The 18,582-nt window shown below is 35.2% G+C and overlaps 1 protein-coding gene across 8 annotated transcripts in view; it reads left to right on the top strand.

Annotated features, from left to right (window-relative positions):
- Positions 1 to 18,582, top strand: part of RIMS1 (regulating synaptic membrane exocytosis 1) — a 393,719-nt gene that overhangs the window by 109,889 nt on the left and 265,248 nt on the right. For 7 of the 8 annotated variants that reach the window (XR_015722249.1, XM_087856957.1, XM_045803522.2 and 4 more), the window contains exon 2: positions 11,783 to 11,996. Coding sequence is in view for 7 of the 8 variants with exons in the window: in XM_087856957.1 (XP_087713083.1) it covers positions 11,783 to 11,996 (214 nt within the window). In the remaining variant the exon portion in view is untranslated. The remainder of the gene's footprint in view (positions 1 to 11,782; positions 11,997 to 18,582) is intronic. The other variant, XM_087856955.1, reaches the window with a different exon arrangement.

The following is an 18,582-nucleotide window of genomic DNA, read 5'->3' as shown; positions in this document are numbered from 1 at the left end:
AAAAACTGACTTCATTTCTTTCTAAAATTTCATTCCTACTTGGTATACTACTTTATAGTTTCTGTTCTTTTCACTTGATTTTCTTTTCTTGAACTGTGCTGTGAGTGAGATAACCTGCTTGTGAAAGTATTAAAACGACTCCCTCCTGTGCCGGATTTTCAGTTTTAGACCTCTGACAGATCTCGAATGTTAGAAAGCAGTGCTATTGTTCCATAATTTAGAAGCCATCTATCGAGGCCCAACACACCAAGCTTCTTCACATGCAGGGCCTCGCGGCACCCAGGAGCACAGTGAAGGTGCATTTTGGGAGATGAAGTGGAACAAAAATTTAAATGTGTGCTAGTGGGCCTCCGTGTCCTGAGATGCCTTCCTTCAATGCTTACTCAGGAGTGGCCTCCTATGGTAAATTGAAAACGGAATTAAAAATAAATGCTTGACTGAAGTAACAGGCTATAAAACACTAATAGCTAATCATCAGCTATGCTCTTATTTTTCCTAAGTGTCATCCCTCAGTGCTTTCAGAACACTGTTGGATGCTGATTGGATGAACTACATCTTTAACAGTGCTAAATGGAAGACCAAAAAAAAAAAAAAAAAAAAAAAGAAGAAGAAGAAGAAGAAAAATATCTGACAAAACCTTCAATATATAATTTTTTAAAGGACACATAGAATGAGGGTCCTCCCCAAAAGAGCAGAAATTCCAACACTGTATAAATTTTTTTTGTTCTTTTTCAGTGACCTCCGAAAACACATTTTTTTCTAATAAGTTACCCCCTGCTGATTCAACCAATTTTATTTAGCACATTAGATATTTTAAAGAAAATTAGCTTAAATAACTATTTAAGAACTCAGGGTAAAAATTAAAATCTTTAGTGCCATCTGCTGGACATTTGTAATAAGTAAAAATTATACTCCTGTTAACAGTACAGACTAAAAATGGTTTTAGACACAAACTGAAAAATTATTTTTTCAACTGTAGTAATTTTAAAAATTATTCAGTAATATCTGAGGTAAATTTATGAATTACTGAAATGTTTATGAAATACATAGTACTATATATAAATATAACTATATATATATATATTATTATAGCCTTTTTTTACAGTGAATACTTTTTATAGACTTTATTTTTAGAGCAGTTTTAGGCTCACAGCTCAATTAAGAGAAGGATTTCCTATATACCCACTGCCCCCACACATGCACAGCCTCTCCTGTTATCAACCCCCCCCCCCAAGGGGCACATTTGCTACAATTGACATTTGCTATAATTGAACCTACACATTGTTACCACCCAAAGTCACGACCCCATTAAGGTTCATTCCTGGTGTTGCACATTCCACATTTGTCCTGGTTTGGACAAATGTGTAATGGCACATATCCACCACAGTAGTATCTTACAGAGTAGTTTCATTGCCCTAAAAATCCTCTGTGCCTCATTTATTGATCCCTCCCTCCCCCTAACTCCTATTATGATCACTTAAAAAGCGTAGAAATGCTAATAAGTACATATCTGTGATTTATAATATTGTAAGTTTTTAAAAATGGTGAACATCAAATTAAATTATATGGCAATATTTAAAAATTTTGCAGCATATTTTTTATAGATTGTCTCTCAAATTTTGCACTTATGATTAAAATTTATGTGATGAAGATTAATTTTATCAAGTGTGATGAAAGATGTATGAAAAAAAAAGCCTTCATTTTCCAATTTAACCTTAATGTAGGCATCTCTACTATGTTATAGTCCCCAGATAATCTATACCAGGATCACCTGGGTTGACCTTTAAAAGGACAGGGTCCTGGAATTTATGCCAAGTCTACTGAATCAGAAGCCCCGTAGGTTAGTCCCAGCACGTGCCTCTTAACAAAGCCCCTTAGATAATTTTGATGCAATTTAAGAACACCAAGTAAACATCCTTCACAAATCAACTTTTCATGCCTTTAGCTATATTCAAATGAGTATTCTGAAGATAAGAAAGTGTAGTGGAAAGTTGAAAGTAGAGGATGTAATTATCACAAACCGGTTTTACAACCTTATGTAAGTAACTTAAAGTAATGGGTCTAAGTTTTCTCATTTACAAAATGAGAAAATTGTGCACAGTGATTTTCAAAGTCCCTCGTCCTCTGTCTCTTATTTTCCTAAATATTTCCATTTAAAATTAGGTTTTGGAATCTTTCCTTTATCTTTTCTCATTCTGAGAATAGAGTTTGAATGATTCCAAAGTAATGAACCCCAAGTCCTAGCAAAGAAGTAGGGGGCTTTGGATTCAAGCTTGTACAACTTGGTTTCTTAAATTTCGGAAATGATTCACAAGGATTGAAGGAGAAAACAAAAGTGAAATTCCAAAGGAAGCTAACATGGTCATATGGAGAAATAGTGTGTCATATTCCTACAGATTGGTGTTAAGTGAAAAATGAGCTTAAGTAAATTGCGATTAACAAATTATTGATAAGTTAAAATTTTATAATACTTGGTAAGGGTTCAAGTTGCATTAGGATGTTCAAGGCTGAAAGGAAAACACTGTTGTAAAAGTGAGTTCACCTGTATTACACAAATTTGCGATTACAATCAGTTCCTTTTGAAGAATATTTGATATATATGTTAAAAACCTGTAAGCAACTTGTATTTAAAATAAGAGTATGTGTGAGGCACTGGGTGGCTCAGTCGGTTAAGCATCTGCCTTCAGCTCAGGTCGTGATCCCAAAGTCCTGGGATAGAGCCCTGTGTCAGGCTCTCTACTCAGCAAGGAGCCTGTTTCTCCCTCTCCCTCTGTCCCTACCCTTCCCTGCACCCACTTGTGTGCTTTCTCTCTCTCAAATAAATAAATAAATAAATAAAATCTTTAAAAAAATTAAATAATATATGTATAATATAATCTGAAAAACCACAAAAATACATCAACACATTTTAACCAAGACTAATTGTTCCCCCAAGCAACAAAAAACTATTTAGTCAATAATAGCCAATCATAAACCTTCGTTAATTTTGTGCACAGAGTCTAGAAGGTTACATTTTGTTAAAACAAACCAAGTTTTATGTTTATGATCAAATTATATTAGGCTCTGAAAAGAAAAAATCAGTCTCTAATGTGGGCACATGATCCCCATGTACAAAAGAAAAAGACCATTTTCTGAAATTTATCAAAAAGCCTTGAATAAAGTAATAAAATAAGTAAAACTCAGTATCCTCTTATGTTGTATGTTGTTTTCTTTGTACCCCCTAGAGACTCAAGCAGTTGGAGCTCAATAAATGTTTGTCCAATTGATGTTTGTAAGTCTAGCAAGTACTGTGTTTGATACAATGGTAGGTATACGATATTTGAGAAGTGCTTGTGAGAGATGTTTAATAAGTAAGTGGGAGCAAAGGGAGACTCACCCCAGGATGAAGACCTGGACAATATCTTACAGATGCTATTTTAGCAGTGGGTTGACATAATCAGTTTGCTTTGTTAGGAAGATCATTCAGACCATATGAAAGATGCACTAGAGTGGGGAAATCCACTGGCCAGAGCCTAGTTTAAAAAGTTGACAAAATAATCCACGTGAAGAATAGTGAGAGTCTTCACCACAGATGGTAAATTTGTGCTATGCATCTTACCACTACAAAAAGGTTTTTTGGCTTGTTTTTTATATATGTGCTTTGTATGTGAGTCTGAGTTTTACTTTGATTTGCTCTCCTTGCAGCCTTTTTATAAGGTGCAATAGACGGGACAGCTACATATATGTAACTTTCTTAGGGGACTACATTTATCATAAGAAATTTCCTGGTGGAGGCAAAATGCTCCCCAGTGTTCACTAAGTGTGTGTTCAGTGTATGAAAAAAAGAGAGAGAACTAGAGAAGATATCTTAGGAAGTCCTTGACTCAGGTATTGCTCACTTCATGCGCAATGGAAGGAATTAAGAAATTTGACATGAATCAGAGAATTGTAGCTGAAGTGGAAGACTGACTCTCACAACATATGTCCCAGCGTCCTTCTAGGAAGTTCATGGAGAAGCCAGAAATCTCAAAACTAAATTTCACAGAGTCTCTTGCATCTAGGGTTCCTGATATGATTTAGGTTCCAGCAGTCAGATGTACTTGTATGAGATGAATTGAAACTCAGCTGAACGGAGGGCCAAGCGCAGCATGCGGGGCAACCATTTTGCTGGCTTCTCTGGCAGGCCCAGAGTGGCTGTCGTGATGCTTTCCAGGTCGGAATGCATCAGCTGACGTGGTGGGATCCTAACACCAGCAATTTGGGCAATTTCTGAGCCTGCAACTTCCTGATTGAGCTGGTCTTTTGTTTTAGGGATCCTTCTTGGAGATCAGGCTGAGAACCTGCTTCTGTCCCCTTCCAGCAATTTTGTAGCACCAAATTCTGTAATTTCATCTTTTTGCTTAAAAGACCGTGATGTTATTTCTCAACTCAGCTCTAACACAAGGCACTATTATTTCTGAGCATCATTACAAAAAATTCGTCACCACTGGAATGCAGTGGAATTTTACTGCTCCTCTGTTACAGAGTAGAATCAGACAGTTTTATTAAGAAGGGGACAACTGTGTTTGGGGGCTGAGAAACCATTTTTTAACTGCACATATGTCTTCACAATCAGTTACGTGTCATTATTGGGCTGTCATTCATTAGAACATATAAATTGGGTGCTTATTTGCTGATAAGACACTAAAAGATAATAAAAGATAAGACACTAAAAGACACTTATTTGCAAAGACACTAAAAGATAATTTAATTTCAGCTTCCATCTTTGAGAAGTTTGAGAGCTTTCACAGCTGTGTAGTTATTATCTTAGCGTGCTTTCCTCTTTCTTTGCTTTAGTGGTGCTACTAACATTACCACGTACCGTACTTTTAGTATTCAGAAAATAGTCCAAGTTGTAAATCACCTAGGAAAATGTTTTTGACTAGCTACACCAAAGAAATCTCCCTGAATATTTTACCCAGAACTGTTACTCTGTATGGAACAATCTACTTCCATTCCTTGTCACTTGGTATATATTGCCATAAACTGTTAAATTATGTTTATATATAACTTACTTCCTAAGTAGACTGTATCCTCCTTGGAATAAAGAACTGTGCTTTAGAGTTGAGGTTAGTGTGAATTTTTTGACAATAGAGTGTGAGGCTGAAAATCTTTAAAAAGCAAGCCTCCAACCTACTGGCTAGCAAAATGTTTAATTTCCTTCATTGTCAGGTCTTTCTCCTGGACACCCCCAGGGCTACTGGAGGTGCTTAACCAATCTCACCTTCTCAGAAGAACTCTCCTGGCTTTTATCTCCATGTCACTAACTTCATGAGGCCTTTATTGTACTCTGTTTTATGTGTCCTGTTCCAAGGTTGGGAAGGAACACATAGGCCATCCTCACTGTTTTCAGTACTCATGCCTTCTCCGCATTGTATGCACATCCCAAAGCAGTTCTCCATTTTAGACTGCTATGCGTAGATTACCCTAGTCTCTGCCCTCACTTCATCTTTGGGAAAGCCCTTACCTTCCTTCCTTCCTGCCACTTAGGCTCTTGAAATTTCAAAGCACTAGCACCCAACCCCTCCTAGTCTAGGCAAATCTAGCCTAGACTTTGAAAAGAACAGCCAGGAAGAAAGGTGTGATTGTCTTCTAGCTTCTGACCACTTTGGGGATGGAGGAAGGAAAAATGCAAAGTAGAAATAAATGAGGTACTATGCCAGTTACAAAGATTTCTCTGCATTCTACCATTACGATCATTTAGCATCTTGCTATGTACCTTATTTACAGTAAGTGATCGACAAATACTTATTAGGTGAGCATGTCATTAGTAATTATCTGTTTAAATTATTTCACATTTATAGAATAATGTTTTTAGACATTTAGAGAATGATATTTAGATTTTTAGGCATTCGTCTTTATTTCCTTCAAATATGTGCCATTAATCACCCAAACAACTTGTTTACAACTGGAATCTTGGAATTTCTTGAGTTGAGTGCACAGATGTTAAAATAATGCAATGATTATTACATAGTGAAACAATGGGGAAAAAATTCCATCCTGGGAGAAAACCAAGGTTTCTGTATCAGTGCTTTTCTTTTGATAGTATTACATACTTCATAACACTCCATTTTCTATCTAGATAATTTAAATCTGAGATTTGTGATCATATGTATTTTCAACCTTACCAGTCAATAAAAATACAGTGTTAATTCTAAAATTAAAATATACAATTAAATTTCATAAAAAAAGATTTTGCATTTGCAGTCCTGCATTTACTGACATTTACTGGCATTTATAATACCGTATAATAAAATATGTATTTCCATTTATTATTCATAATAGAACACTGTCACATATTTGATATGGTTTAAAGCATTAAAACATCAGATACAAAAAATAAAAATGCTGTTTATAGTTTCACTACCAATATCCTGATTCCAAAAGCAAAATTTATTATGAGGACCACACTTGACAGAGTGAGATATCAGAGTAATGTAAGGGGAGTACGAATTGAGAAGAGGGCATTAAGGTTGATTTTTAAGAGACAGTTTAGTAGAACACTGCAGAAGCTTACCAAGTAAGTAGATTTTGAAGAAGTGAGAGTAATAAATGCCATACCTTCCTCCTTCCCTTCCTTCCTCCCTGCCTTCTTTCCATCCTTTTTTCCTTTTGTAGTGTCTTCTGACAAAAAGGAACACAGTGGGAAAATAAGTTAGAGAGGTTGATAGGGACTTTGGTTGGACTTTTTTTCTCGGTGAAGAATAAGGGAGTCCCACCTGTAAGGAGAGGAAGAAGCCTATGAAGAAAGAGAGTTGAAGATGCAAGAGAGTTCTGGGCTGAGAAACAGCATTTTTTTTTCCCGCTCTTAATTCTCTCCTTATGGGAATGTCCAAACTAGTAGTAGAAACATGGACTATTAGCCGAAACCAGGAAGGAATTTTAAATACACATGAGAGAGTCCAGATGTGTACACGCCACCAAGGGAGAGCTTCCAGGAGGATCTGAGTCCTGGTAGAGTTTGGAGTGAATGGCCTCACGAGCTGTGGGGTGAAGCACTTGTCACAGAGCTGCCCCAGGCCACTTAGGTACAACCCTCTGGGAGAAGAACACTGTCCCCTGGCAATTGTCATCCTTACGAGCTATTCTGAAGGCTGGATTTTTCTTCCACTGGAAGAGAGACTGGCAGAGAACTTCCCCCTAAAATGTCCCATAGAGGAAATGAGAACCTAGAGACCTCACCATCATACCTCAATTGAGAAGCCTTATCTTACCAACCTTCTTGCCATGGACTACTGGAGAAAGATATGTTGCTGCCTGCCCACCTGTCGTGGCCAGGGAAACCCCACGGCCTAAGCTGCACAAGCACTTAGGGAACCAACATTGGGTTCATAAATCATCAAAGTAGTATTTTGAGTCTTTCAGGAGAACACAGGAGCTTGAAGTCAATTTGAGAAAAGAGTTTGGGAATAAATACTATAAAGGAGTTGAAAACCGAATGAAAGTATTACTGAGTAGAATTAAAAGGTCTGTGGAAGTTTCTTGGCCTGAATTCATCAGCATAACTCTGACTTTTCCATAGTCAGCTTTTGTTCATGTACCATCAATTAGTCATGATCAAAAACTGACATTTTAACACTTTCCTGCATCCAGAAACATTTTCATTTGCAAGTGTCCTGCTTTATGTGGGCCCAGTATAAGACCTGAAGTATGTGAATTTACCATGATATATTCAGGTGGAAAGGAAAAGCAAAGCCCTAGACGAAAATTAGTTTCCTCATCAATAAAATGGGAATTTACTTCATAAATTTATCATGCAGTTAAACATATGTATTTCTTCTTTAAACTAATTAGGAGGCATAAATGGTCAACTCTTGCATATTTTAATGTTGTCATATATATTCTATTTTTTTAATTCTTTACAGCACTCATTTGTTATTTAATATTTGATGAGATATTACTGAATTTTTCCTTTTTTAATATGAAATATTTCATACATACAAAATCATGTTATATAATATACATGTAAAGTACAAAGAAAAAGAATAAAACATACAATATGAACCCACCACTCAGCTTAAGAAATAAAACATTTTTAGTACTGTTGAGGCCGAAAGCTTGAAAAATTTCATATCTGCGTGAAAAAAATGTTTTCTCCCACTGAACAAAATAAATATGTATGAACAAGTATTATACTCAATAAGCTTAACATGTTTATCCTACTGGACAGATATATACATATACATATGTAAAGTTGCTAATTATGTTGTCCAGGTATCCTCTATCATTTATTTTTGGCCTGTTCGGCCTATCAATTACAGAGAGAGAGGTCAGTAAAACTATCCTACTATGAAGGTGGGCTTCTTTATCTGAGTAACTTTATCATTTTTTGGCTTTATATGTTATCATATGCAGTTAAGTTTAGAATTGTTATGTACAAAATGAACTGAATACTTTTTAAGTAATAGATTACCCTTTTTATCTTTAATAATGCATTTTGCCATAAATATAACCCCAGTTTTGTTATTGTTGTCCTTAGTCTTTCACGGGGATATATTGTTTCATTCTTTTATTTCGAACATCCTTTATAGTTTAGGTATATCTCTTCTAAACCTCACTTAGCTAAATTTTAAAAATCTGACATGTTGATTTTTGTCTTTTAATGATGCTGTAGTCCATTACACATACCGTGTGCCTCCTCAAGTGTTGGATTGTTTCTACCATCGTGTGCCATAATTTCTAATTGTCCGGCTTCATCTGGGGTTATAATTTGTTTCAATTCCTGTCTTCTGTGGATTGACTATTCCCTCATTCCATGTTTTTCCCTCTACTGGTTTGGATATTACACACTCTATTTCAATTACTTCTGGTGGATACCTAACTACAATGTTATTTGTTCACTCGTATAAAAGTTAAAACTGCAGTTCTTGGTCCCAGAGCCCCAGCACATGTCCCAAGGACAGTGGTCTGCTTCAGAGCTTCACTCCTATTTCATTTTTCTCCTTTGAGGAGCTCCACACTTTTTCCCCAACTCAAACAGGAATTAAAAGTGATTCTTTTATATCAGTATATCCAGTATTTTTGGCATTTTGTGGCAGTAAGATTTTTCAGGATATATAGTCCTTGGTGTAAACTTGTTTGTTTTTTTCTCTAAATGGACTAGGAAAAAAATATTTGTGTATGACTTTTCCAGTTAGCAAGTACATATTGGCTATTAATAAGGAAGTGTATGTCTTAACTATCTTTCTAAACTATGCATTTCTAATGCTATTTACTGTTTGGTAGAAGAAAGATGTCATGTACAAAATACTAATAGTATATGGTTAAATATACTATGAGTGACCAAATAAAATGCTATGAGTCGTAGCAGAGTACGTTTTCATCTCAGTGTTCAGTGCCCTGCACATGTGTATTGTATAAAAAGCCCCTTTTGAATGGGACCTATAGGATGGACCTTTATGTTTGAATTTTTAAAGAACAATGGATTTTCAAACAATTATACCTCAGTATAAAGCATATACTAAATCAGGAGCTGACAGACTGGTCCACAGGCTCAATCTGGCCTACTTTCTGTTTTGGTAATAAAGTTTTATCGGAACATAGCCACGCTTATTATTCTTATTATTTACATATTATCTATACTACTTTCATTCTACAATAGAGTTGACTGCTGCAAAAGAGACTATATGGCCCACAAGGTCTAACATATTTACAGTCTGGCCTTTTCCTGGAAAGTTTGCCAATTCCCATACTAAATCATATGCTGTATCGCAAAGTTTATAGGGAAACTTTTTCCTTAGCCTAGCTCTCTCACTTATATTTACTTAGATATATTTGATTTGCTGGTTCTCACAATAAATATTTACTCATGCACTCCCTCTATGCTTAGAGTTTATATCTGTTTCTTTGATTAGAGATATTTCCTTACTCCCACTCCTTAATAATTATTTTCTTTAATAGAAGCCTTAAGATTTCCAATGCTATTTTGTAAGGTTGCTTCTGAAATAATAGATATCCACAGTTGTTTTCTACCAACTTGAGCCTAGATTGGTGGTGCTTAAAGCATAAAAAATTTAATGTACCAAATAACTCCACTCTTTAAGTCAATCAGGTATTCTTGCATTCATTAAATATCACTATGTCTTTCTATGAACTGAAATTAGCTAGCCTTTAAATTGGGAAGGGCTTCAGATTCTAAACTACTTTATTTCCTAGTGCAAGTACATTTGCTTTAATTATGGGAATTTAATAGAAGAAGTATCAGTTGGCAAAGCAGGAAAGGGATTTGAGAATTTTTAAAGTAATTGTTAAAATTCTGCTCAAGAGCTGTTGACATTAAAAGAAAAATATAATGAAATCCCAGTACTTCAAACACTACAGTCCTTACACCTAACTTACTTGATTCTGTTTCCAGGGAGGACCAGGTCCCACAGTTATCTCAGGTGTAGAGAATCAAGCTAACTGCCCATATTAACAATAGCATGTGTGTACTCTGTGTCCTAGGGAATAGTCACATCCCACACGCTTGCTCAGGTACACAGGTGATTTTCCAGGAGTCTCTCCTTTGTTGTAATGGCCAATGGCTGTTGGCTAGGCCTGGGACAACTCTGTCAGTTCTCATTTATGAAACTAAGGCATCCTTTCACTGGGGATTCACTGGGTGTCATAGTGTTCTGTACAGAGCAGCGAACAGTTTCTATTTGTAGCAGTTTAAAATTGAGGGATTTGGGGCTGATGGGAGGGGAGGAGACTCGAATCATATCAAGTGTGATCATTCTTATGGTAAATGGTTTGCCTCAACAACTTTGGTTGCATTCATTAACTAAAGAGTGGTAGCAGCTCTCATACATATAACCTGAGAGAGATCAAGCGAAGTTGTGGTATGTAAAAATCTAAATATTTGTAAGGTGTGGTTTAGAACTTTTCATGTGACATGGAAAGACTAGTGAGCTCAATTATAATGTATAAGGTAACATTTTACATTCTGTATGAAATCAGACACTTGATATTGAATATATAAATAGTCTCCAAGAATAGGGGTAAAGGAAGATACTTTGTGGAAGACACATTGCATAGCATTGTAGTTTAAAACAGTATTTTTCCAGGTATACACCATGCTCAAATAGTGGGCCACGGAATCAAGTGACTGTGACAAACTTTTTTTTTTTTTAAGATTTTATTTATTTATTTTGAGACAGAGACAGAGAGAGAGCACGAGTGGGGAGGAGAGGGAGAGGCAGGCTCCCCACTGAGCAGGGAGCCTGATGAGGGGCTCGATCCCAGGACCCCAGGATCATGACCTGAGCTGAAGGCAGACACTTAACCGATCGAGCCACCGAGGCACCCTGGCAAACTTTTTCTTTTAAACTGTAATCAGTATTAAACTTAAAATAGACTGAGATAGAATATACCAGAGTACATCATATATAGTTAGGCTAAATATTTTCTATAACTTTTGCTTCAGTTGTATACATACATGAGGGTGATTGTAAAGTGTCGAGTTCCATAGTCCAAACACTTTGAAAGCTGCTTGTCTAAAAGAAGCAGAGGCATGGAGTGGATACGTGAATCCCACTGTTGGGACTAGAACAGTGATTATATAAAGTCTATTTATATATGGTTCATTGCTAGTAAGCAAAATTGGGACTAATGGAATACATGTAAATACATTTTTTTACCACTGGCGGTAAGATTAGTGGGAAAAATTGTTTTGTGTGTTTTGATTTAGTTCAAATAGCCGTATTGCTGTTCTGTTAGGAAAAATTGTTTTTGTTTTTGTCTTCTGTCCTTTACTTAGTTTGCTACCATTTTCCCTTTTGCCCAGGAGATTGCATCAACAATTTGAAAGCTATAAAGAACAAGTGAGAAAAATAGGGGAAGAAGCACGGCGTTACCAGGGAGAGCACAAAGATGATGCCCCGACTTGTGGAATCTGTCATAAGACAAAGTTTGCTGACGGGTGTGGCCATCTCTGCTCCTACTGCCGCACCAAGTTCTGCGCCCGCTGTGGAGGCCGCGTGTCCCTGCGATCCAACAACGTGAGTGTTCCCTGAGTCACTCTGATTGTGGGTAAAAAGCAGAAAACACATGCATGTTAGAAAGTAGACCTGGGCACAGATGTACCCATTAATGTGCCCTTTTCCCATTTTCTTTATTTTTCATAAGGTTCATAGTAGTGGAGTAGTGATGAAAATAATTCATAAAATTATGAATTTTATGAGGCGAGGCACTCTGATTGTGCGAGGCACTCTGATTGTGGGTAAAACGCAGAAAACACATGCATGTTAGAAAGTAGACCTGGGCACAGATGTACCCATTAATGTGCCCTTTTCCCATTTTCTTTATTTTTCATAAGGTTCATAGTAGTGGAGTAGTGATGAAAATAATTCATAAAAAAGTACTTTGCATGTGGATCTTAATAAATTTACGATTCCCATTCAAAACCAACAGATTATCTGTGGGAGTAAATTTATTTTCTGAAGAATGTAGTAGATGCAGATTTAGTATCATGAATTATGAAACTCTTGCAAGTTGTTGTGGCCGATTCTTGTAAAAAGGGAAGTTTCTGCAACAGTTGTTTCAGACTGAATGAAGGTAAAACATAAGGTAAACTGTGTGGCATTAAATTTAACCCAAGATAAGACATATAAAGCCATGATTAGTTTCTGTGAGAGTAATTTCCTATTTGTTGTCATGGTAAAGTAATGTAGTGCTAAGTTTCTCTCATGGAAATTATTTGGATATTTAAAGAGTATGTCAAAAAATGATTTTTTAGATTTGGGGATTTTTGCACTCATTTTCTTCTCTGTGAGGTGTAGTCTCACCTGATGCAGTTTCCTTGTTTGGCTTAAATAATAGCCGGTCTTCTGTTATGCCAGTGCTTTAAATATATACAGTTTTTGAGGCACTGAGATGCTCATTTAAGAGGAGTAAATATGATGATTTGTGAAGTACTAGATAAATTCCAGTAGTTTAGAATACATTTTAATGTACTTCATGATATTCCCTATCTTAGTATGATAGAATTATTTATAGGGATGTCTGGGTGAGCTTTCTTTGATATATGTCTGCAGTGTAATACAGAACACTTAAAATTATCATATACTTAAAGAATTCCCAGTGTTTCTCTAAATAATTTCATATATTAATTAATCATGTATGCAATTTAACATAGTACAAAGTTATATTTAAAAATAACATGAAAGCTTTAAGCGCTCTTGATATTTTCCTAATTGAGAAAATCACGGTTAAAATCAAAATCAATCTCCCTATCAATATTGTATTCATTGGTAGTGTATTTGAATTGCAAGCAGGGCATTCTAAAAACCTCTTCTAGTGGAATTAAGATATTCAGTAAAATAGATATCTTTTAAGGTGAGCCCACTATTATCTTTGTGGCCTTGGGAAGATAATTAACTTCTCTGAACAACAGCTTCTTTATCTATGAAACTGGATAGTAATAATTACGGTCTATGATTATTATGATAATTAAAATCTAGGTCTTTATGATATATATTTAATTTTTCTTTAAGTGCCATTCTGATGACCAAATAAGTTTTCCTCTTTTCCTGCTAAAAGTTTTTTAGTAAGTTATCATATGTGATGCTAAAGCGTTTTTAAAACTACCTTGGCTTAAAAGAGCATCTGCCACATAAAAAGGTGCACAAGAGCTATTTGTTAATTTTCCCTTCTTTGGTGTTCTTAAATGCACTATTTTGAGATGAGTTCTCACAGATGAGACCTGAGAATGATAGTCAAAATATTTAACAAACCATATGGCCTAGGGGGACTGTCCCGTCTGAAAGGTGCGGGTGGTAAGGACTAATGTGCAAATCAGCAGAGTGGAAATGCTGACTCCGCACCTCTAGTGGCATGTTTTCAACTTTCCACCATAGGTTTGCGGAAAGCCAATAACAATACAGTTAACTATTGATATATTTAAAGTACTTGGGTTAAACTCATGTTTAAAGGACATTGAGCTAAGAGGTACCTCTGCTTTGGAGTTGACATCCAAGCCTAATTTAGTCTATCCGTCTTTACGAAACCCATCCAATTTGAAAAAATGTTCAGAAGAACAAAATAATAGAAAGCACTGCTTTAATCTTGGGCATAAGTCAAAAATACTGTATGACTATATCGTATTGGTTTTTCTTACAATATTGTAAATGTTGAAATGTATCTTACAAATAAATGTTGCTTGTGGAATAATTTATGGCTACAATAGTTAACATCTTTTTTCCTTATTTTTATTTCTTACAAATATTTCCCATTCTTAGACTTTCCAAATTGTAACTATAAATATTTTAACAGTAATTTGATAAAATTATTCACATAATTTTATGCATTTTAATAAAATGTCTTCTTAGTAATGGGAAGACTAAAATATAATGGTGAATTAGGATTTCTTTCTGAATAATGTTTTAGATAAAGATGTAATAACCCAGGTTCTAAAAATTTTGGACATGATAGTACCCAAGTTTTGTATTTACCATAGCGGGAACTGCATATGTGCAGTCTCAATGGAAGCTTGAACAATGAGCATTTTGGGGAAGAGTATAAACATTTGCTCTGTAAAATACTTGTGTTTTAACACGTTAAAAATAATACAGGATTGTTTTCTTAAAATCTGTTTATTAACATATGCCTTATTTTTGTTTTTCTCTTCTTCTTTTTCCTCTCTTTTTACTCTGCTTCCTTGGATGCTTTCCCAAAGGAGGACAAAGTGGTTAGAATCCATGCTTTCTTTTCTATCATTTGTTACTATACTGCTGTGAACTTTATTAAGTGAATGTTTCACCTAGTCTTGTTAGTCACTATAATTTCACAAAGAAATCATATGCTAGGAAAAGGTCATTCCCAGTTCTCATGGAAAAATAAATAAATAAAATGAACATCTAGAGGCATTACAGAGTTTTATATTAATAGGCAAAGTCTGGGTAGTTTGAGTTCATGGGAACAGTGATATTTTAATAGAATTTAAATCATTATGAACTAATTTGTCCTCTCAGCTTTCTGAGTTTTGATGATGATTTCATCTGCAATAAGGAATAAACTCAATGGAAAAATAAACTCCAATAGGTTGTACCTTTGTCCTCACTCAGTAGCTGCATAGGCAGGTGATTTGAAATTTTATAGCGGAAGGAATTGAATGTACTGATTTAGTGGCAAGAATGAATCAAATTAAGATCAAAAGCTCAAAAAAAAAACATTTTTCTATGGAACACAAGTGGCAGAGTTGTCCTATTGAACCACATTTTGCCCTTTTTTCCTCTCTCATGCATAGAAATCACTCCGTAGGGTGGCGAAAGGTCACTTTCACTCTTACCAGCTACAGAAACCACAGAGGCTGAAATTAACGAAGATAGGATCCAAGCGGAACCTTCAGTCAACCTGTCTTCTGTATACAAAATACATGGTTTCATTTGGTGTAAATTACAATTTCCCCAAAGCTCATTAATTTCCCAATATGAGACTGAGGCAATGAGTATTTTGGGTTCAATATATCAACTCAGCTGCCTTTGTTCAACTGTTTTAAAGTTTAAATGATGTACTGTAGTGCATACATAGCAAGCATGACATGAAACTGAACAGTAATCTTTTTAATCTTGGTGCTAATATATGTTCATCACTGTTTTCTATGAGAAAGAAATCAGGTTGAAAATTATAAAAGATAGTTTGTTTTCACTAAATGTGTTTGCCTGTACCATTGGTGGCATCTGAGATCATCTTAGGGGCTATTATTTAAATGCATTAATGTACTGTATTAGAAAAAATATAGAACTAGAATATCACACCTTTGGTTTCATGAATATTACTTTGAGTGAGGCTGCATTTGAAATGTAGATAATTTTAAATCCTTTTAAGAATAAACATTTAAGTAAATAATAATGCTGATGCTTTATAGACCTGGTAGTATAAGGCTTCAGGTACTCCTCTAGGGCTGGCCAGACTCATTGTCCCTTTGGCAGCACTTCCCATAATGGCAGCTTATTGGTGCTTATTATGATTACTGACTGTGTAATGGGAATTCAGGTGCATTTTGTGGTTCTCAGGCTAAAAATGGAGTGGAAAGACCTATCAAATACAATCACTTTCAGTTATTTTCTTTATTTTAATTAGAATGCTCATATCTACCACTTATTTTTAAGTACTTTGTCATAATTTCATTAAAACCCTTTTCAGCCTATTGAAGTTGTTCAAGGAATTACCTTTCTAGTCCAAGGAAACTGAAACCAGATTTTGTTTTAGTTGTGCTAAAGAGAATAACTGAAGAGTAAGCAAAGTGCTTGATTGTTGGTGCTTTCCCTATTCCTCTGAGCTCTTTTATTTTTGGTAAAGAAATTATCATTTATAGGTGTGTATGTGTTAGTGTGAGCGGAAAAAAAAAAGAGGAATAAGGGTGGATAAAACTTTTCTAAAAGCAATCTACATCTTGATCAATATAACAAATTCTGCTTAGTCTGTTAAATTGGTGAATAAATATGACTAAAATACTAATGTGTATGACATGAAGACCTAAGGATAGCTAACATCTAAATATGTCTTTTATTAAGCCCAGCAAAGGAGTATTAATGATCATATTTTTTGCAGGCTGGCAGTATTTTATTTTAAAACTTCACTCTTAGTCTAAAGCACCTCTCATAATAACTGGAAGGAGTGTGTACTTGCTTATAAGGAAAATGGCTGTCATAATCACTTTGCAATTGATACATGGAATAGCTTATAATAGGAGAGTATTTTATATAAGTGCATACTCTCATAAGTAAGATTATGGTTATTTATTTCACTGAAAGCCCTCTTCCATACCTAAATTTATAGGGCTAGTGCAAAATTCCCCACAGTCTGTTTAAATTTCTTTTGACATTGTTTTCTACTCTCTATTTGGTGCTAGAGTATGGAGTTTAGGTAGCTCCTTTGATAATATGAACACTTCGCTGTTGGTAAATCAGCTTCCTTGAATCCTCCAAATTAAATTCCTTTGGGATATCCTATAAATTTTCATCAGTATTTCGTTTTTGGTTGGGTGAATGGGATTGTTTTACAAATACAGCAACTGAAAATGAGCCTTCCACACTTCTGGTTAATCTTTATTTTCACCAAAAATATCAGGTTTTATAAGTTAGGAGTGTTTTTTAGTAAATGTCAGCAATACCATGAAAAACAGAACCCTACCATTTTCTCATTCTTTCCAAATACAAAAGCTGCACATGCCTACCTTTTAAACATCATGTGTAAAAAAAATGCTTTTATCTATTCAGATACTAATTAACGAGGTACTATGTGTTTACAGAGTCATGATTTTTTATTTTATTTTTATTTTTTTTTCAGAGTCATGATTTTTTAAACTGGCTCCTCATAGCTTTTCATTAACGTTTGTTTTTAGAAATAATGCTAAATGATGTGTTAATGAAGGAAGTATGTTTTTGTAGAAAAAAGCTCATAAAAGGTAGGTATTGGGTAGAATGGGGCAGTGGCAACAGAGTTTGGAACTGGCCTTATTGTAAAGTGCTATCTGTGGGTTAATTGGTTCTTAATAGCATAAAGAACTTTGTCCTCACAGACTCTGGGATCATGGCCTGAGCCGAAGGCAGACACTTAACTACTTACCTGAGCCACCCAGGTACCCCATAAATAAAATCTTAAAAAAAAAAAAAAAATACTATCATCTTAGATAATTCAGAAAGTTGTAAGTTTTTTATGCCAAATTTGTTTTAAGGATTTGTTACAATATTTTTCAAGGGTGTGGAATCTTTTTTTTTTTTTTTTTTAAGTGAGTGTGGAGCCCATCTTGGGGCTTAAACTCAAAATCCTGAGATCAAGACCTGAGTTGAGATCAAGAGTCAGACACTTACCAAATGAGAGGCACCCCATGGGGCATGGAATCTTAATCTCTTCCACTTAACATTACCATTCTGGTAATGTTTGCTAATATTCAATAATCTTGTAATCCTGGTTTTCCTCTACCCCAAAATCATTATTTAATGCACTTATAAAACTTGTTTCAGGAAATTACAATTTCACAAACCAATGTTAAATACAGATGTATAGCAGGACAAAGGGAGCTCCACTGGAGTATAGAAAAAAATCGTCCCTTGTAGTATAAAGGAAAAGGGCTGTGGTAGAAACAGCTTTCACAAAGCGAAAGACTAAACCATGGGTGAACTCCCTGGGTTTTGTGAACAGAAGTTGTCAAATATCTTGTTTATATACCTAAGAGTTGAGTTACTGAGTCATTTAATAGCTCTATGATTAACATTTTGAAAAACTGACAAACTGTTTTCCCTAACAGCTGCACAGCAATGCGTAAGGGTTCCAGTTTTTCCACACTCATCAATACTTGGTATTCTCTGTTTTGTTTCAGTTTTTTTAAGCCATCATGTTTCATGTGAAGTGATGTGGTATCTCATTGTGCTTTTTATGGAACTATTTTTAAGTGAAAACTATTAAACTGGTTTGATAGCTCCAAAGATTCACTTTGATCATGTAGATTTAGTTTCTTACATAAAAATGCTTCCAAGTTAGCAATTTCTTGAGAAAGTTTTTTCTTAAAAGGCTAGCATATTCAAAGTATTAGAAGCTCACTTTCTTTCTTCTCTAGGGATTCCTTATGTCCCTTATGTTAGA

Source organism: Ursus americanus, chromosome 29, assembly GCF_024610735.1.
Source record: "Ursus americanus isolate L20-20 chromosome 29, mUrsAme1.1.p, whole genome shotgun sequence".
Lineage (NCBI taxonomy): Eukaryota > Metazoa > Chordata > Mammalia > Carnivora > Ursidae > Ursus > Ursus americanus.
Note: the sequence above shows the minus strand (reverse complement) of the source record. Positions and strands in the feature narration are given on the sequence as shown.